This window comes from Anopheles maculipalpis, chromosome 2RL, assembly GCF_943734695.1.
Source record: "Anopheles maculipalpis chromosome 2RL, idAnoMacuDA_375_x, whole genome shotgun sequence".
NCBI lineage: Eukaryota > Metazoa > Arthropoda > Insecta > Diptera > Culicidae > Anopheles > Anopheles maculipalpis.
Window position 1 is genome coordinate 97,901,152 of NC_064871.1, and position 20,200 is coordinate 97,921,351.

The window sequence follows — 20,200 nt, forward strand, 5'->3', positions numbered from 1 at the left end:
CTTCTGCACAGTTCGGCCAGCATCGATCGCAGCAGGATTGTCGCTTACAGTAAAGCCCTCAACTCAAGTAGACATCCCGTCACAAATCTGCAAACGAAACGATTTTCTGCTACCAGCAGCATCAGCAAGAATTCTATAACCCATAGTTTCAAGCGCCATCCGCAATTACCGCTGCTAAATAGGATTATAATGCCCGTCAGTGCATCGCATCCTAGCGCGTTCTCTAATTTTGCACGACGCACCATACGCTCCAAAACTCGCGATAAAATGAGTGCATCCAGCTGCAACAAAACCCATCCGGATACGGACCTGATCGAACGAAGTCAAATTTCTGTCACTGTGCTCGTCATGGGTGGGAGATAGGTTAAATTGCCTTCAAGCTACTACCGGGTGGATCGGATGTGGAAAGGCATTGGGAAGTTGGGGCAGCACAGTTTTACCGCCAATTCAATAAGTCCGTTGATGCAAAACTCACCTGCATGCATGCACACACATCGATGCAATCAGTCCAAATCACTTTTTCAAACCAACCATCATCGGTGCCCTCTCGGGGAGGAAAAATCGACATAATCGTAACCTGTTTCCTGGCTCATCGATAATGCAGGATAGCAATTATTTGACTAAGGAAAATGATATTAAATCGGCAATTGGGTGATCGAATTGAAGTGGTAGAATATTTTACCCGCCAGCAAATAACTCCACCGATCGACAAACAAACACCATGTAATGTTTGTTTTGGCCCACATCCGTAGCTCGTATTTGAATTTAATTTTGTTATCCATCCAAAAGTGCATTAGTTAATCCGATTTCTCTACGATAAATTTGTTGCTAAATTTTCACATGACAACGACCAGCAACAGAATATAAATGCTTGCTGTTGGAAACATTTCCAGCAACTCGCTGAAAGCTTTCAAGTTTCCCCTTGTGATGTAAAGCTAAATTGACATTTGAGGTTTGAGTTCCAGAAATCACAAGTCAATTAAATTGTTGGTTGAATATCTATCCTAAAACCAGACCAGTCACACAGACATCCCTATTACACCTAGCACTGTCATCACCGTTCCCGGGAAAAAGAGAATTTGCATTAAAATTGGGAACATATTCTGGTGAACGCAAAATTGCGCCAAATGTACCCCCTTTGGAACCCAATCGACACAAAACGAAATTTGTGTCGAAAACCCAACTCACCGGGTAAATGAATTCCGGCGAAAATTGGAATACATGCATGCATTAAGCATGATTGCCTGCGCATCCTTGAGATCTGTTTTTTTTTTTGCAATTCCCAGCGGTGAGGTGTCAAAGTTCCTTTACCACACTGGCAGTATAAATAGAAAACTTTCGTCGTTTGGCAAAATTGCTGTTCACCGTCGGTTGATGGGGAAAAACGCAGGGATGGACGTCTTATCTTGCCGAGCATACCTTACCCCCAATTCTAAACCGGAGGATCTTCCGGTCCAACGGATGAAGATCAGTTCTTGTTGCGTGTTCTTTTCCATCGTACCCGCGGGGCTTCCGTACGGTCCGTGGGGGAATTGTGATGTGACGGATGGTTGTGATTAGACGATTGATTGATTTCCATGCCTGCCCTATCATGCCGTGGATGTGTGCCCGACACAGAAGGAAGATAGGTTGCGAAATGAATGACGGCGAACGTGCCGTGCACACTATTCTCGCGGGAAATATGCTGATAAGACTCGAAGGTCTCATGTTCTGTTTGCTCCTGTGCGGGTTATTCTAATAAATAAAACCTGAAACGCTGGATCGAAGCATTCAAATGTGCGTTGCGGGCAGCGAACAGTTGCCCATGGCGGATGTGTACTTTTTCAAGTTATTCTTCGGTTCCTTCTACTTGCCTGAGACATCTGCATGGTATTTTGGCTGTCGAGCTCAGTACAGCTCATATCGTGCGGTCATAAATTTAAACCTTGTCTCATTTTTTAGTACAAATAAGTCCATAAATATAGAGAAGGAGGCAACCTCGTATAGACCAAATCGGTATTGGCAGTGACAAACAACTTAATCTAGTTATACAGAGCTCGACAGACTGGGTTTCTCACACCATAGCGCCAAAGACTTTTCAACGATCAGTCATTTTGTTATGGTCTGTACGGAAATCTTCCCATCCAGATGCAGAGACGAGCGTGGACCAAGTAAAACAAACCGCAATATAAACATTGCGCACATTTTGCGTAAACTTTGAGATAGAAGCAAGTACAAAAAAAAAGTACACACACAAATGAAGAAAAAACACGTTGTATACACGCACGTTTTGAGTGTAGCAGGAGTTGAACTCAAATTTCAAGCCTTATTAAGAAGGTGGCGCAGCAGCAACACGAAATCGAGCGAAATTCTCATCGCGTGTTTCTTGTCTCGATGCCGTCGTATCTCGGGGGAGCATTTTTATTGTAAACACGCAGCAAAAAGCTGCTACGTTTACTGTCTTAACAGTTGGGCGGTGGGGAGGCCCCATTTGAGAGGGAGCATTTGGGGGGTTTTTTTTTTGAGATTTGTTTTGCGCTTAAGAGCAGCGAAGTAAAATTACACGCACACAAGACGCGCTACCAACCCATCCAGGTGATCTCATTGCGCTCTGCAGAGCGGTTTATTGCTTTCCTTGAGAGGCAAATCTGTTTGCACGTTAACAAGCTGTTTCCTAATTCCAGCTCGTTTGGATTCTGTGCGCTTGTCTTGAGGCGTTTTTTCCTTTTTTTTCTTTCAACGGCATTTAAGGCAGGCACCAAACATTCGTGACGAGTGTTTTTTGGTGGCCTAGGTGTAGGTATTGTTTATACGTTCTTAAATTTCAACTCCATTAGCGTGGGGGCTAATCAAAGCAAGCATCTTGCTGTTAAGCATACCTTCTGTTTCTTCGGGCGATGTTATGGGCGCTTCTTTCCTGCCCGATCCAATCGGCGATCGCGGCTTCCGCCGTAGTTCGGAACCGGTTTCGGTGGCCTTCGTCCATCGTGCTGCACTTGCACCTGAAATTTGCACACTGGCAATGTTGGATCCGGTCAATGACACACCCCCCACCGCCATCACCGACGTCACCAACAGTGCCAACGTGCCAAGTGAAACCAGCAGTCGAGCGTTGGCGTACGCGCGACTGATCGCCGATGGACGGACGCGACCATCTCTCTGGCCTTGTCGATGCTGACGATGTCGTTGCTGTTGTTGTGGCTGGGGTTGCTGCTGATGGTATTCAGCCCGTTCCCACCCGTCGTCGATCGTCGGCGCAAAACGAGTGCCAGGACGAGAACGATCACTTCTCCTGCTGGCGTACATCATGCTGGCGCCTTTTTGCTCGTCACGTTGCGCGTCCCGACGCCGGACGCACCACCCCGCCCCACACACTTTCAACCCCCTTCACTGCTCACACGGCACTTTTTTTGCTATTTCTTTTTTTATATTTTTGCAATTTTTTATGGCGTTCTCCCTCCCAACGCCCTTGGCACAAGGTGCTCCCTTCTAGCACTGAACCGATATCGGTAAACGACAGGAAAACCGCACGTTTACATGCGTACACATACGCACACACTGCACGTTTGCACAGCTTGCAATTTTTAACCTTTTCCCACTAAACCAACAGATTTCGCACCGGGCTAGCTGGCACTAATCATTACACAACAGGCTGAAACACACGATACGGCCCACGGGAACAACACTGCAAAATATACAACAAGTTGCATTTTAGGGGATGTCCAATTGCATGCCCGCGTTCTGCACACCGAATATTACGGAATTACGCAAGTATGAAAAATTCAACCAACTGCCAACACGGCTCTCATGTACCAACAAGCAAGAAAAATGCCGAATTAACACAGCACAACGCAAGTGAGCTTCGGCGCAAAAGATCGAAACGATCGAAAACACGCAAATCGCGCAAAGAACCAAAGCGGATTTGCTTTTCTTCGCGTGTTCCTACTCTTCGCAGTACGCTGCTTCGGCTGCCTGGTCCACATCCCAGGTCAGCGCTAACCCCTCTCGTGTGCGGATGCTGCTGAGATGATGCGCGACGGTGATGCTGTCGGGGCCGAAAACTCACACCCTTACGCACACATACAAGCAACCGCGGCGGTTGTTAAGGAAACGATCGCTTTACATGGATGACCAGCAACGCACTGGCGGGGGCTTAACACAACCAACACCAGCATACATCGATTGATGATGGATGTTGCTATGTTGCTGGCTAGCTATGTTGCTGCGCTGAGGGTAATTCGGGTAATTTTTAATTGAACCATTCACGAACACAAATTCTATAGAACAGGCAGACGGGGGGCAGGTGATGTTTCTGCTAGGCAGGTAAGCGGGGTGAGTTTTCCTTTCCCCGGCATGCCAATTTTCGTTTGTCTCTCGATGAGAACGCGCTACAACACACACAGCCGTGTGAAAGGGAAAAAGAGCAAACAAACATTAAGCCGGTTTGTGGGTGTTGTTGGTAGATGTGCGATTTTCTACCCTTAGTTTTCACCCCCTGTCATCCTCATCTGGCACGTTTGTTGGCCTTTTTTCTGTTGGTTTTCGTTTTATCCGAGCATTTAACGATCGGCCAGCGTTTGAAAATATGTAAACCAAGGAACAGGTATGCAGAACGAGCATAATTTGTACTATTTTAGCTAACACACACAGACGCACACACGAGTTATGCTTCTTTTTCTCACCCCTGCAAGCACTGCACAAAGCACGAAAGGTAAACAAAGGTATCAACAAACCCCACCTGCCCGTTTTACACGCGATACGAGCACATTCACTCTCAGAATTATTTAAATTCACGAAATCACTGTATTTATTGAACGTTTTTGAAGTGTTACTTTGTGAAAGGTGCAGAAAAAATTCTAGTACGGCGGTGAAACGTTCACGCGGTGCTTCAGCGTGAGCACTGTTCGGCGGACATCAGCGGAATATGCTCGCTATGTTTCGAAATATGTAGCGATGCCGCGTGAAGCATGAATTGAACACTGCAGCTGTAGTTGTGTCATCCGAAGGTAGCCGAAGCAAGCATTCCCTCCTGAAGACCTGTCTATACGGTAGAACAGCATTTCTATGCGATGTTGCTATCCAGACGGTGACAAGGTCTATGGGGGGTGGTTGCTCTCTATTTGATTTCGTGTCTATGCTATTTGAACGTGTCTATTTGTTTAAATTTAATTGATTTAGAAAAATAATAGGCGAGTCAGTGGTGATGAAACGATTTAAATAGTGCATTTTCTCAAAACCACTCGTTATTCATCATCAGATTTTTCTCAATTTGAAGCCTAAGTTTGAGCTTGGGCGATTCAATCCCTCCAGCTACGTCAAGACATTTTGTGATTGTAGAATATAATAAGATAAAATATATTATAGATTATAGAAAGAATAAGATAAAATTTGATTTTTTTTAACATGTGCAACGGATAACTTGCCGCATGGGTGCCGCCATGTGAGCCAAGATGTCTGCCAAGGTGACTCAAACTGTCATCGCACTTTGCCGGCAAATTTCGACAAGCACATCTGACAGCAGCGCTAGAGCGTCATTAGGTCCGTGATTGTTTTGTTGATAGTAAAACTTCGGACTGTTCACAAAGTTAAGCCAGTAATCTATTAGGGTTTTAGGTAGCATTTCAACGGCGCAATGTTTGGCACACAGACACTCGGTGCCAATCCAGGCTTTGGAAGCCCGACCGCCACAACCACAACCAATCCGATGAAGGACTTTGAGGTCACCTCACCGCCGGAAGACACGGTCTCGGCGATGGAGTTCAGTCCGGCAACGTTGCAGCAGAACTTTCTCATCGCTGGCAGCTGGGACTGTAGCGTGCGCTGTTGGGAAGTGGAACAGTCCGGTAAGACTGTACCGAAATCCATCAAAACGATGGGGGGTCCGGTGCTGGATGTGTGCTGGGCGGATGATGGCAGCAAAGTGTTTATCGCCTCGACGGACAAGCAGGTCAAGTGCTGGGATTTGGCGTCAGATCAGGTGGCCCAGGTAGCGCAGCACGATGCCGCAATCAAAACCTGCCACTGGATCAAGGGTACGAACTACACGTGCCTAATGACTGGTTCGTGGGATAAAATGCTAAAATTTTGGGATACACGAACGCCGCAGCCCATGCTGTCAATTCAATTACCGGAACGTTGCTACTGTGCGGATGTGGATTATCCGATGGCTGTCGTGGGCACTGCAGGACGACACGTGCTGATATACTCGTTGGAAAATAAGCCGACGCAGTTCAAGCAACAGGAAAGTCCGCTCAAGTACCAACATCGGACGGTGTCCGTGTTTCGCGATAAAAAGAAGGCACCTACCGGTTACGCGCTCGGCAGTATTGAAGGACGTGTAGCAATTCAGTACGTTAGCCCGCTGAATCCGAAGGATAATTTTACGTTCAAGTGCCATCGTTCGAACGGATCGACCGGGTATCAGGACATCTATGCAGTGAACGATATCGCTTTTCATCCGATTCACGGTACACTGGCTACGGTGGGTTCGGATGGAACATTCAGCTTCTGGGACAAAGACGCTCGTACCAAATTGAAATCATCCGAGACGTTGGATCAATCGATTACCAAGTGCTGCTTCAACAGTAACGGTCAGATCTTTGCATATGCCGTAGGGTACGATTGGTCGAAGGGACACGAGTACTACAATCCGCAGAAAAAAACGTACATTTTCCTGCGCTCGTGCTACGATGAGCTAAAACCGAGGGCTTCGAGCTAAGTATCTAGCATACAGGTTCTCTCTGTGGAATATCTTCGTACATTCACTAAACCACGCTGGTTTGTTCGTTTCTGCTACAATACCACGAGCTCGTTTATTCTTGATGCAGAATTTTGGAAATAAAATCTAATGCACGACAGCAACAAAGAACATCAGTGCCCACAATCGGCTAATGATGACCGCTTCCATGTCCCTTCTCGTTTCCGTGACCGTGTCCAGCGTCACCATGTCCATGGCCTCCGTGATAATCAATGCCGAGCGCGTATTCTACACCGATCGTAGCAACGAAGGCGGCGAATCCGAGCGGGAATCCCTTGAACAGGAAGGTAACCAGACGGGAACGGTGAGTAGAAAACTGCTTCACATTATAGCGCCACACTTCGTTCCGTAGCCATGGGTCCTTCAGTCCGCGGCGTGCGAGAGCGCGTTCCACTTCCACCAGTTCCGGTGCATCGGCTACCTTGTAGATGGATGCGTCCGGTACTTTGTACGGAGGTCCGTGTCCGTGACCGTGGCCCATCGTTATTCCGGGCACTGTACGATTTGTATACACATTCGGGCACGGGATTTGACGTTCCAGTGCGAACCACACACACATTACATAATTAAGGTTGGATGAAAAGAAATTGGGACAAACATTGATCAGCCGGCAGTTGCAAGAAGGCTTTTCTTGTGCAAAATATTGTTGAGCGCACAATTAACTTACCAGAAAGGGCAGGAATTGGCAGAGAAGCGATCGGTTGGTCAAAGTTTAGGTAGATGCGCCGAGTTTTGCAAAGCGACCGACAGTATATTTTTCCTCCGAGGAGTGCTGTCAAAACAACCTGTCACACACACAACTGACAGACGATGAAACAATTCAAGCTGCTCATGAAATGTTGCACACTGCTGGAAAGAAGGACGAAAAGCAAAAGGAAGGACATGCAGGATCATTTTCGGGGTTTTGTAATCATATTTCTCGCAGTATGATAAAATATTTTATTAAGTGCTATACAATTAAAATGTGTTCTACCTGCGTAAATGTTAAAAAAAATTTCTCTTCAATGCTCTACGATTTATCGCACTCTTTCAACACTCTCTCACAGTTCGGCACTTTTCGTTAAAATCGATTGTAATTGTGTAAAATTGTTATCTAAATATTGCGAACAGAATTGAGCTATCATCAGGTATGAATTTTGCTAGAGTCAGTTGGCCGAAACAGTTTTTGATTTCGATCTACAACATAATTAGGACTTACGATCGCGTTGCCTTTTTTACAGTCTTAAATCCGAGGAACTATCATTGCCTACAGTCAACGGGACAGGCGTCAGGGATCGCTTCCTGCCTCTTCCTTCCCGGAGTGTTTGAGAAATCTTCAGAAAGCATTGAAACGTCGGACAGTTCGTGAACAAAATCGTTACAATGGCTTTCCTCATTGAATCCGCTATCGGTGCGATAGAAATTTACGCTACGCAGAACACTATCCGACAGACCAGCTATTTCTTTAATTGGGGATAAAGCTTTCGTTGCCATATTTCGCTTAACAAGCAGGTCGGAATCAGTATCTGTCGTGGAAATACTTTCTTCGATAGGATCCTTGTCAGAAAATTGCAGAAATGATTGGGACAAATTCTTACGGTTTGTTCGGCGATTTTCCTTCCTTCGGTAGCCACGCAACGGAGTGGTGGAGTGATGCGTCATCTGAGAGCAATCAAAAGATTGGGATGAAAGGGCATGACTCCTTTCACCATCGTTCGATAGATTCGCTTCCGCCAGCACGTTGGTCAGTTCGGTATGCTTTATGGAACCTTAAAAAGGCAAATCGGTCATTAATTCCTGTTGGATCTCATACCTGTGAACTCTGTGATTGCTTACCGCTCATATGTTGCCGGCTTTCGTTCAGCTCCACCGACAAATTTTCGCTGTGGAATGTGGTGGAAGGCTCTGGCGTGCTGCGGTAAATTGCATCCGCGTCTGAATTGTGCTGTTCAAGTGCATCGATAGGAGATATGCTGGCTAAGCTCTTTGAAATGGGTGAAAGCGCACCGAATGAGCTATCGGCATCGCTCTCCAGAACATGGTTCAGCATTTCCTGCGATCCATAGTATCGTGAGCGTTTCAGGTCTTGTTCGCTCGCTTTTTCCTGAACTACAACCACTTCCGGTGATTGCGGTGCTGGACTTAGGGCTCGCAGATCGAAATCATCTATAGAATTTCCATACCGACTTGTACCACTCCTGTCACTGTCCCGGTCGTCGATGGCCGCGGATGTGTTGAACAGCTTACGACGCAAAGAAGCATCTCGAGCGTCGTGATCAATGCTGCTGGCAGACGAAACGTCCAGCGAGACATCATGCTTCTGTTGTTGATCCTGTAAAAAAGCTTTGTTTTTATGGCTGCTTTAATCTTTCCTTCACCTTTACCTTGTTTACGTACCTCGTTGTATGTTAGATATTTTTGCAGCATATCCTCAACATCCTGGGGAAGTTTGGGTGGGAAAGAAAGTACGGTTTGGCATATTCCATCGCGATGCTTTCGTTTAGCCTGTCCTGTCCCACTAGCTGAGGACGTGGTGTTGATGGAGTCCTTTGAAAGAAGGATTTTCTGATTTCTTAAAGGACAGTCGATGGGACTGGGCACTATACTGTGCTCCTTAAAGTAGGTGCTGATTGCCGCTTGTACACGAGCCTCCGCGACCGGGTCTGGCGTTTCGATGAATTGTGTTTCGTGCGGCTCTACGTTTGCCGGCCCTAGCGAGGACACTTCGTCAATCGTCCACTCGAACTGAGTGATGCTGCTGTTATTCGGGGTGCTGGGACGCTGGAACAGTGAAGGGCTTCCGATCATTGGCAGGTGAAACCTTTCGGTCAGGTGCGGTTCGAAGGGATTGACGATGCGACCTTTAAAAATGCGCGAAGGAGGCGTCTGGAGCACAGGTAGCAGATTGAACCGACTGCCGGTGGTGGTGTTACAGCTGCTGGAGCTGTTCCGTGACAGTGACGTCGGCGTCCTTACTGCCATTACCGATGGCGAAGAAGCCATCGATGTACGGGATGATGTGCGGGCAAGAGCACTTTGAATTAGCTTTCGCGGAGTTAAAAAGCCTTCCGATTCCATGCTTTAAGAGCAAGTTAAACACACGTATTTCCCGGGGATGCCGACCGTACTACGACGCGGGTTAAAGGGTTGTCAGCAAGCGAAACAATGTTAAAAAGCACTGGATGTTAGCAAGGGCGTTTAGTAGAAGATAAATCATAGTAAGAAAGGTACAAACACACGATTATTAACACATTTTGTGGAGTATGTTAATGCTATCACAGTTGGGATTGTAAAGACTGAAACACTGCCGCCGCTGACCCGGCCACTGGCTCGGATTTGTTCGTTTGATTTGAAAAAGGAAAACCGTCAACAGATTTTCCCTCTGAAAAGGGAATGATGACAGTCCGTGCGTGGACAGTGTGCTTCGAGCGCAGGTCAAAGTGTCGTGACAACGGTCTATTTTAAATTAAATAATTAAAAACGGGTTTTATGAAATGTTCTAAGTATTCGTTTCGAAAACATTGGTGAATCAAAGGCATATAATAAACCGATATTTATAGTTCTGATAACAGTATGAGAATAAAAAAATAAATAAAAATTCTGATAGAATGACCTCTACCAGTGTGCATCCGTGTGACATTTGCTGACAGCCGGTCAACTTGTTTATTTTTGGGATTAAAAAAAATAAAGAAAAAACAGACGCGACTTTGCATCCATTAATTAAACGTGAAGCACAATTCAAAATGCTTGCTGTTCAATCAACAAATTCCGGAGGTATTCCAGACAAGCTGTGGCAGCCCCACTTCGTCGCATTTGAGACCACGTTAGTACCGTCGAAGAAGCACCAAATAGCAAACAAGCCCATCAACCATTCCTCTTACTCTTCCACCAGGATGGGCGAAATTACGATCGAATTGTACTGGAAGCATGCACCTAATACCTGCAGAAACTTTGCTGAACTAGCACGCCGCGGCTATTACAATGGTACGCAATTTCATCGAATTATAAGAGACTTCATGGTGCAGGGCGGCGATCCGACCGGAACCGGCCGCGGTGGACAATCAATTTATGGAGCCACATTTGCGGACGAAATTCACGGCGATTTAAAGCACACCGGCGCTGGGATTGTGTCGATGGCCAACTCGGGTCCTGATACGAATGGTTCACAGTTTTTCATCACACTCGGTCCAACGCAGTGGCTCGATGGTAAGCACACCATTTTTGGCCGGATCCACACGGGAATGCAGGTGGTAAAAAGAATAGGATTGGTCGAAACTGACAAAAATGATCGGCCGGTAGAGCCGGTGAAAATTGTGAAAGGAAAGGTGGAAAAATACTAAAATAAACGCGCATTTCTTTTTATCGAATATCAAATGTGGCTGCGTACTTTGTGGCTGCGTAGAGAATGTTTACAAACATCGATCTGGAGCAGCAACGCCAAACAGCTGACTGGAAACGTCAAACGAAGGCAAATGCAGATTGTTTGTGTGGAATTTAGTTATCTGTTTGTATTGTGGTAAAATTCATCTTGTGCACGCTTGCACGCAGTGATAAGAACGTCTACATTCATCGAGTACTTCATTCTCAGCTGAGGAGCATGCTGTTTTATCATGTAAAGGAAGTGTTGTTAAAATTTTACCAAGATGATATCGCTCGTGTTGTTGCTGCTGCCGTGCTGGTTGCTGCACTGATCAGCACACTGTATCTCAGGTATGCGAAAGGGTCTGATTTCGTGACCATCACAGTAATAAAATCATAAATTCGCTAATTTTCGTCACAGTTCTATCATCGGTCTGACGATACTGCTGTTCTTCATCAATGGCTGTGCCGCGGCAGTATTTGTACTAAACCATAAGGACACGTTCGGGAGATACATACAGAAGGCAAAAGATTTCTTTGGCTTCAAGGATTACGTAGGTTTCCTTCGCTTACCTGTAGGAAGATTGGTTTAGCGTTGATAAGCGAAAATGATTCTTCTCCTCTTGCAGGATGGATCCAATCAGCACGAGTGCGACGTCTGTGGCAATGACCGTTGTCCGCGGCATAACCGCAACGTGCTGGTTCCGAAACCATCGCAAGGATTTTTGATCGATCGTCCACTAGACGAGGCCATCGATAGGTTTTTTACGCACATACTGGACAATTTTATTCGCAGCTGGTACAACCAGGTAACACCGGACGAAGAGTTCCTGTATCACCTGAAATCCACCCTCCGGGATGCACTTTGTCGGCTAGTGCTTAGAGCGAAGGAAATCGATGCACCGGGAGTGATAATGAATCGGTTGCTTCCGACCGTCTTCATACACTACGAAATCATTGCCAAAATGCTACTCGTGGATCACGTTCCAATGGACAAATTGGCCAAAACGTTCGTCATAGATGAGTACCCGATCCATCCGGCAGTTTTGAACCGCGGGGCAGAGTTGAACTATTTGCGCGGTGTAGCCAAAGTGCTTATACCTAGGCTTTTTACGGCGGAGAATACGAGTTGCAAGATTTTCTTTAACCTTATCAAAGAGTTGCTGACATTCTGGGTGCTGTTACCAATAATGGATGTTATCGCCGATCCGAATCTGATAAATTTACTCATCATAATTGCCACTGATAAGCGCGTGAAGGACGCGTCCCGTAAAGCGACGGATGGGGCTAAAGAACAAGGCCACGAAAAGGTAGAAATTTTGGGCGATTTTGTTGGTCGCAGTTTACGAAAGATTGAGTGCGGCGTGGAGATAAGTGTCGCGCAAGAGATTCTATGGGAAGATAAGGACAAGCTGTATTATTTTATGCAGTTTCTGATCAAGGAAGGTTCGGTAGAGCTGTTGCAGTTTTATTTGGATGTTGGTAAGAACAAGACCAAACCGAAGGTTGGCGCTATTCTACTGTCACATTTCGATTGTAGATAACTTAAACAGAGAGCTAGAGGATCCCCACATCACTACGGACCCCACGAAATTGTCTTCATTGCACCAGCAGTCAGAAAAATTGTTTCTCAAATATCAGTCTATGGTGAAATCGACCGGCAGTCTACTTGGCAGTGAAGATACAACCTCGGTCAGTACACTCACGGAAGCACACGATCGTGTGCGGTTGAAGCTGGAAGAGAAATGGTTCAAACAATTCAGCAAAACGTCCGAATACTTTACCTTGGTTTACGGAGGACGGGAAATACGCGAACCATATGATAAACGGTAAAAAGGAAACACGTTTTTAGAATTATTCAATTTTCGAATGAGATATTGTCTTTTTATTATTGTAGAGGAAGCGATGGAATCAGTGGGACCAGTACAAAATTTAGCTCCAAGTTCAAGGAAGTCATCCGAGGCGCCGTTGACGGTGCACCCATCGAAGCCACCGAGTCACCTACGGTTTGGGACGCGTTGAACGATGTCCATCCGAGCAACAATATTTACAATTCTGTGACGCAAAAGCTTCGCAAAGAGAAGGGCCAAAGTTTGGATGTTTTTATGACTACTTTTATGCATTCCATCGAGCAAAGGTACAATCTTCATTGGCGGAGTTCTATTGGTATGAAAACATTTGACATTTGATCTTTCCCTCTAGTCCTGACATTGGAGAGGACGTTGTGTTGGAGAAGGAACCGATTAAGAAGAGAAGCAAAATTCCCGGCCAAAGCATCGTATTCGGAGATTTGTTCGAGCTGAAAAAGGCTTCCAAAAATACTCACACTACAACACTACTGTCACACAGCGTACGTGGCCCATCGCAATGCTTCGTTTATATTCGTATGTGCACCGAAAACTGCCTTATTACTATAGTGAAAAATGGTAAAAATTCCATTTATTTCTTTCGTTTCTCACCACAGTGGTCAAAGTACTCAACGCGCCTTTCATAATCGTCCGTTTGGCGCTGGCATTTTGCTGCGTATCCCGCAAATCCGTCGACACGCTAATCAATTCCCTCACTGCGAAGCTGATACGGGCAGGGCTAAAAGAGAGTCGATTGGCTTTCCTCATTAATCTGCTACGCGAGCACGTATTTCTCCGGAAGCAGCCGGAACCCACTCCGGCAATGCTATTGAAACGACAGCAAGAGGCTCGAAAGCGGCTGGAAGACCTACGCCGGGGACTGGGCAATGTAGCCGATGTGTTGCAGTCACCGGTGCTGAACAAGCATCTAATGTATTGCCTATTTGATATTCTGCTAGCGGAGATGTACCCGGAGTTTGACGAATCTCCGAGTGGTTAGGATTAGTTGTGGTAAATCAACGTATGAGGCTCTCTGGCAGTAACGAATAAAAATATTCTGTAACGAAATATTGTGAAGAAATCGCAGACATTGTTACATTTGCATCGAAAAATATTTATTTACCATCCAGACACGGATTCTCGACGGAAGCTTACTGACCGAGGCGTCTTTTTCTGATTGCTGTCGAAGGATTTCGAAAACTACCGGCAGTAAGCAGGAAAAGACAAATCGGCCAAAAGCACGATTGTTCGAATGTCTTCAAACAAAGCCCATAATTACAACAAAACTGTGAAAACAAAAAAACGCTACACTCGGTGATCACTAATCTAATCAGTAATTTGTGAGCATATTTCCAACTGTGTTTGCATTCCTTTGGATGCCCAACATGAACCAGTGTCAGGGCATCATTGAAGTGTCGCACGAGTATGCCATTAATTAACTCCTTCCACGTGCCATCGATCACGCCTTCGTTCCTAGTGAGCGTTAACTGGTCACAAATCGTCGACGCATACGTTGCTCCTGTTGCATGCATGTGGTCATGCTTAATGTGTATGTTTGAAATCATTCGATATTTCCACGTTTATGGTTCGATGAGGGGATGCTGTAAAGAAAGAGATAGAAAGGGAAAGAAGGTAAGAAATTCCTATAAAACTGTCACTCTGTGGCATCTTGAAAGAATGTGGTCAGCCTCTCTCTACAAGTCATCCGGACTCGGGGTTTGTGGGCAATAGAATGCGTCACCAATCCGGGACTTGGGGAACTCTGGTAGTAGCGCACGGCAGCGCTCGTCTCACGGGATGGGCTGTTACTTTTACTTTTTACGAGCATCGGGAGTGCACACCCACAGCAGCATAGGATTCCTTTAAACGTTATTGTTATGTCTAACGGGTGCCCATAAACGAAGGATAGGTCTCTCTGATCTCTGGAAAGAAAGCAAACAGAAAAGACGATTTGTTGAGTGCATGAGAAATCCCCAATATGTAAGCAAAGAAAAATGCATCTTAAAGCCGAGTTCTGAGAACGGTTTCTAGATTATTTACGATCGCATTTTACTGTACGGGCGGGACAGTTACTGCACAGATTGGACTCTCGAGGGAGGTGCTGTTCGCTCCCGGAATGATGAATGGGTTTTTGGTAATCGAGATGTTGTAGCCATTAAGAATGTACACTTGTTTGGGTCACATTCGTTGTGGTAGAAAATGTTAGGCACTTGATTAAAATGTTGCATTCTGTTGTATAAAATTTTTGTAATAATTTTATGTAAAGTGATTTACAATGACAGACTGCTAGGAAATCTGCACACGAGGCATGAGACACACGAGTGGTCGGAAAGCCGTAAAAGCTAGATCTGAAGACCTGTGCTGATGGTTTTATGTATATTTAATGTACTTCAGCCTGACGTGGCTCGGAGTTGGAACTCGGGGCTCTCCTACAGACGGGCCCCAAAGCGGCATACGTAATGGTTCGTTGAATGACACCCAAATGGCCAACCCAAAAAAAAAAAATAAAAATAAAGGTTGGGTTCGGAAAACGATGTTACGTAGAAGTGCCGTCTAATCTCTAGTTTCACAGGGACTTCTCGGGTTGTGGAAAGGAGCGCTGATCTACTTCCTCTAGATCTCCCGCACACCGGTCCCGTTCGGTGTGTTTTCGGACCGGATGATGAGAATGTGTAAGCGATTATTGAATTTGATGATGATTGCTGTGGTGTTATGTGAGATAAATGAAGTCATTCGGTATTCGACCATCCCGGCGAGGCACATCCATTTGGGGATTCGCTCCTTTTGAGCCATTTCGCCGGGTGTTGCCGCACCACCCTCTTCGGGTGGTGGGAAATTGAAAGCGATGAAAGGTGAAAAACAGTGACGGAAAGAGCACGATTAGAGAACGTCCCCGTGAGCAGTGAGCACGAGTGAGGGAAGATGCCGCAACAGCAACACATGCACTCACCGTCCGACCGGGGGCTGTTTCTGTTTTATGTGTTGCCATGAAAAAGTATGTTTACACAGTGTTTTAATTTTAGGCAAACGGTTTCGATAACGTAGTGAGAAAACTGTCTGGTGCCCTGAGTGTGAACCTGAATACCCAGCACACGGACCACGGATCAACAAGTACAGGTCCGATTTTAGCTGGCTAGCGTGGTTGAACACATCGATTGGTCGCTTTGATTTCTTTCATTTCCAAATGTTTCCATCGAATTGCTGTGTTCCATTTATATCCATTTGGACTAAGATCTACGTTACGCTCTACAGCCTACACCATTTTATGTTACTACTTTTTTTTAGCTGCCAAAGGTAAGCAGTTTGTTTGAAATTTTCGATCAAGCCAATCGTTGGGATCATTGGAATCCACTCGCCTTGGCCCATCATTCCTTTCTATCAATCACAAACTAATTCAAAAGCTGTCAAATATAGTCAATCCCGCCCAGTAAAGGTTAGCAAAATATATCAGATATATTGCATGGCCTGCAAACCATCGATGGTTGGCTGGGGTATGGTAGCAAGTTGACCGATGAAATACCTTGACCAATAGACCTTCATTTCGAGCGTGTGTCTTTGATTTCCGCCGAAAGATCAATCAAGCGACACAGTACCCTGTTTCACATTGGTTTAATGTATTTCCGGCCTGTCGGTCCTGCTTTGGCGGGAATAAACGGATTTTATTGCATCAGTTATCGAACCAAGGGTTTGAAACCATGCAGAGGAACTCCAAATCAGACTCCAAAAGTCCAAATGTACGTCTCGAAATTTTTATATCAAAACAATAAATTTTTTATAACAAGAATTTGGATTGGTTTAATAAAAAACCGAACATAACCGTCACTGTCAAGATGTTCGAAGGTATTCTGCAATCGAAAGAGGAGAAAACTCACAAGCGAAAAGAAAATAAAAAAGCAATTCCGATAGCAATTGAGCAGAAAGGATTCTGGCCGCAAAAAGCCGCCGTCCCCGGATAAGGATAACCGGGTTCGCCATCACTTTCGATTTCGCCGAAACTCAACGGGTAGTGACTTCCCAAAATTTCTTCGCGCGCGCCTTTTTTTTTCTTCCCGTCAGACGGAGTCGAGTAATTTATCATTTTTCACACATTGTGAGCTCTTTTCGCGCGGTTTGTGCGGTTATGCGAGAAGAAATTGTGTTTGATGGTGTTACATTGCGCCCTGCCAATTGGCGCTGGAAGCGAACCGGAATGAATGACCCAAACCAGAAAGTCGAGACAGCTTTTCGGTGATTCGGTTCGGATTCGTAACACTCCTTTGTCTCCTTGCTTGCCTCAAATTGTGGGAAAAACTTCAAATTGTGGGAAGAAGGTTTGGTTCCCTTGCCTGACGCACAAACGTAACCGAAATCGTCGATCATCTTCGGAATGATTCTTGCGCTTGGCTGGAGCTGAGAAAACCGCATGGGGTTCGCTGGTTTGCGGTGGTGATAGGAACAGCATGGTTGAGTTTTGAAAAATTATTCCATTTAATTTATCAACCACATCTTGCGAAAAGGGGCGCCCTTTCCGAGCTTCGTGCTTTATTTATGCCGAGATTTATTTGTCGGAGATTTGTGCCAGCAATGAGTGAATGTTTTGAGTCTCTACATATGATTTGGCAAAAATTCGCGTCTGTTTCATCTTGCCTTCCGGGGTGGAGGAAAATGAAAAACAGCTTCCTCGATGAGATAAGGTGGTGAGTAGGAGAAAGGAAAGAAGAAAAAAATAGAACCGAATCCATTGCTTTATTCCTTCTTACCATGTATCTTACGAAGCTGAAGGAACCTAACATGGCAATGCGTGTGAAAAGCGTGCCATTTTGTGCTGTTTTTCTTCGGTGCGTGAGATCATTATTCATCGCCAGTCAGTGTTTGCGGATTACGTGATGAGGAAAGGAATTTTGTGATTTGGCACACGGAATCAAATAACAATCGACAGATGGCTTGCAAATATGCAAATGTGTTTTGAGCTTGCTTTTTATGCGTATATTCATTATAGTACAACCAACTTCATCGATTGCCAAACAAATATTCATATTAATTCCGGGAAATCTTAAGATATCATCACATCAAGCCTTTAAGACCATAAAAACAAAATTTACACATAGCTCTGGACACAAAAGCATTTCAACAAAGTTACACAAAGTAACTGAAGTTGTCGCCTTTGTTTGTAAAATTCAATTAACACAAAGCAAATTATCAAAGCGTTAACTTTTAATGATCTTGCTTGCCTTGTAATTTCTTACGAGCGCCAACTGCAAGGAAAACTATAATCATTCCAACGGTGTTATGTTCTGGGAGAAACACTTCCTGATACGTGTCACTTCCTGCCGAGTGCCAATTGCAATCGCTTTGGCCGTTAGTGCCAGCATGAACCAACGACAAATGTGTCCTCCGGCGGCACACAGACACACACTGCGTACGTATAAAAATTATGGCATCTAATTATAAATCCACACATCCGGCCGCCTTGCGGACACCGCTACTGCTTTTCTAAGGAGTTCGGAGTACGATAGGGGACTGAGGACATTCTTACCGCCCTAAGATTTACGCGGCTCATGTCGCGCTCTAGGTATGTATGTGTGTGTCCATGGGCGTACAGTTCTTAAAGGGGAAAATTATTTTCATCATCCACCCTCGTTGGTTATGTAGAAAGTGATCTTCTAAATTTCGCTCTTATGACGATTGCTCGATCTCTTTCCCGCCTCGGCTGCCTCGAGATGCCAGAGAGCAGAAGGTGTTGGTGTAATGGGAGTACAGAATTTAAATCCACTCCCACTGAGTCCCTGCTCCCTTGACTTTCTGTTACGCAAACGCTTTTCCTTGGGCAGGATTTGGCGAATGGGGATCTTGCGGGATAGAACAAGCGTATCGTGGAGCGGTACGCTGTTCGAGTCCTACAAGGCGAGGCTTTTCAGCCGAGTCTCGCTAATGAATGAAACTCAGCTGCTACAGAGAAGGTACCGGGTTGCTTTTATTTTTATGAATGAAGATTGTACCGATGGAACCGTGTCCCGAGCGTGCGAGAGTGTACAACCCGTTCGAGGTCGCGGTGTGTGTGTGCTCGAGCGCAGCAGATTAATTGAAGCACCAGAATTAGAACCAAGCGGCCGATATAACGGGTAAACCCGTGCTGTTGAGATGGGTGCTCGAGTGGCTGTAAGTCGGTGTCATACGTCGACACCTGTCGGAAGCGCACACCAACTTTGCGGCGTTGGTATTAACGATCGACTGGCCGATTTCCGGGAGTCGAGAAAGTGGGACGACTGAACGATGAGTCCTTCCGCCATTGACTGGTGGAACGAGCGCGATGAAAACGTGGCAACGGGAAACAAGAAATAAATAAAAAAAACGCGAGATAGAATGCCTCCCAACTCTTTGTGCCGGTGTGGAACGAACCACAGAACGTAGTGGGAGACTGCTGATCCTGACCGGTGGCAATTTACTTTCCAGGGCTTTGTGGGATCAATTCATTCATCGATTTTCCGTGACCTTTTCCACCCAATGCAGTGTGTTGCTTTTGTTCCGATGCAAGGACTACAATGTACCCGGATGCCGACGCATGGGACTGTAAAGGCAGTTTCTTCAGTGTTGGACGTTTTAATTACATCATGTACGATGGTTTATCCGCTTCATCAAGCCGGTGGGATTCCACGTGACGCGTTGGTGACGCGCTGCATACGGTGAACCGCGATCAATCGGTTCGTTTAAGCGCCGGATGACTCCCAATGACAAGCACTTTATTGTATGTACTTTGCATCCTAGCACGGAAGGAGATGATGATGAAATGTTTGACATGTCAAGTAGCAAATAGGGGGAAAAAAGGTTTTTGAATCCTACGAAACGATCCTCTTGCCAAACAGGTGCTATCTATCAGTCAACTGCCCACGGTAAAGGTTCAACCTGCGTTTTTTGATACGTTATCGTTCTCCAGTGCGCATCTTTGTCTTTCTTATGTGGCACTGCAGGCACTGCATGGGCATCGGCGTGTTGCAGTTGTGCACCCAAGTGCTCATCAGATGCAGTCGATTATCGGCATTGCTCCACCCCATCGTTGTCCCATGGGGTCAAAACTCAATTTCATCGAGCGCTTTGAAGCTCGATTTTAATTAAACACAAATAGCGTACCGCACGGCGCACGGATTCCCTTGGAAAAGGATATGAAAATGATTGCCACGTGTGGCTCGAAGGGACAAGAGAGAAATACATTGTAATTGTGCTTCGAGACTGCCGAGACATACTAAAAATAAAAAAAAAAAACGCACTGCTGAAAGGTCGTGGGAAAAAGAATTTCGGAAAA

The 20,200-nt window shown here is 45.6% G+C and overlaps 6 protein-coding genes across 7 annotated transcripts in view; 3 read left to right on the forward strand and 3 right to left on the reverse strand.

Moving 5' to 3' along the window:
* Positions 1–3,361, reverse strand: part of LOC126567714 (low-density lipoprotein receptor-related protein 1) — a 74,756-nt gene extending 71,395 nt beyond the window's left edge. Inside the window, exon 1 of the mRNA XM_050223973.1 lies at positions 2,859–3,361. Coding sequence (XP_050079930.1) covers positions 2,859–3,288 — 430 coding nt within the window. The 5' untranslated portion in view covers positions 3,289–3,361. The remainder of the gene's footprint in view (positions 1–2,858) is intronic.
* LOC126568304 (protein Rae1) overlaps positions 1–6,852 on the forward strand; it is a 68,566-nt gene extending 61,714 nt beyond the window's left edge. Inside the window, exons 1-2 of one of the 2 annotated variants that reach the window (XM_050224761.1) lie at positions 2,781–2,784; positions 5,597–6,852. In XM_050224761.1, coding sequence (XP_050080718.1) covers positions 5,612–6,697 — 1,086 coding nt within the window. In that variant the 5' untranslated portion in view covers positions 2,781–2,784; positions 5,597–5,611 and the 3' untranslated portion in view covers positions 6,698–6,852. Of the gene's footprint in view, positions 1–2,780; positions 2,785–5,596 lie in introns of those variants that run through there. The other variant, XM_050224760.1, reaches the window with a different exon arrangement.
* LOC126568602 (NADH dehydrogenase [ubiquinone] 1 beta subcomplex subunit 3) lies at positions 6,772–7,245 on the reverse strand. Its single transcript, XM_050225102.1, has one exon. It carries the CDS (start codon positions 7,215–7,217, stop codon positions 6,867–6,869), a length of 351 nt encoding a protein of 116 aa, XP_050081059.1. The 5' UTR covers positions 7,218–7,245; the 3' UTR covers positions 6,772–6,866.
* Positions 7,246–7,945: 700 nt separating this feature from the next.
* LOC126568075 (protein aurora borealis) lies at positions 7,946–9,820 on the reverse strand. Its single transcript, XM_050224487.1, has 3 exons — positions 9,113–9,820; positions 8,552–9,047; positions 7,946–8,484 (listed from the first exon to the last, which is right to left on the reverse strand). Exons 1-3 carry the CDS (start codon positions 9,791–9,793, stop codon positions 7,976–7,978), a joined length of 1,686 nt encoding a protein of 561 aa, XP_050080444.1. The 5' UTR covers positions 9,794–9,820; the 3' UTR covers positions 7,946–7,975.
* Positions 9,821–10,443: 623 nt separating this feature from the next.
* On the forward strand, positions 10,444–11,059 carry LOC126568534 (peptidyl-prolyl cis-trans isomerase-like 1). Its single transcript, XM_050225028.1, has 2 exons — positions 10,444–10,538; positions 10,608–11,059. Exons 1-2 carry the CDS (start codon positions 10,459–10,461, stop codon positions 11,053–11,055), a joined length of 528 nt encoding a protein of 175 aa, XP_050080985.1. The 5' UTR covers positions 10,444–10,458; the 3' UTR covers positions 11,056–11,059.
* Positions 11,060–11,237: 178 nt separating this feature from the next.
* On the forward strand, positions 11,238–13,963 carry LOC126567932 (sorting nexin-14-like). The gene is made up of 7 exons (XM_050224302.1): positions 11,238–11,425; positions 11,496–11,628; positions 11,704–12,556; positions 12,615–12,903; positions 12,972–13,211; positions 13,277–13,458; positions 13,539–13,963. Exons 1-7 carry the CDS (start codon positions 11,313–11,315, stop codon positions 13,919–13,921), a joined length of 2,193 nt encoding a protein of 730 aa, XP_050080259.1. The 5' UTR covers positions 11,238–11,312; the 3' UTR covers positions 13,922–13,963.
* The last annotated feature ends 6,237 nt before the right edge of the window (positions 13,964–20,200 follow it).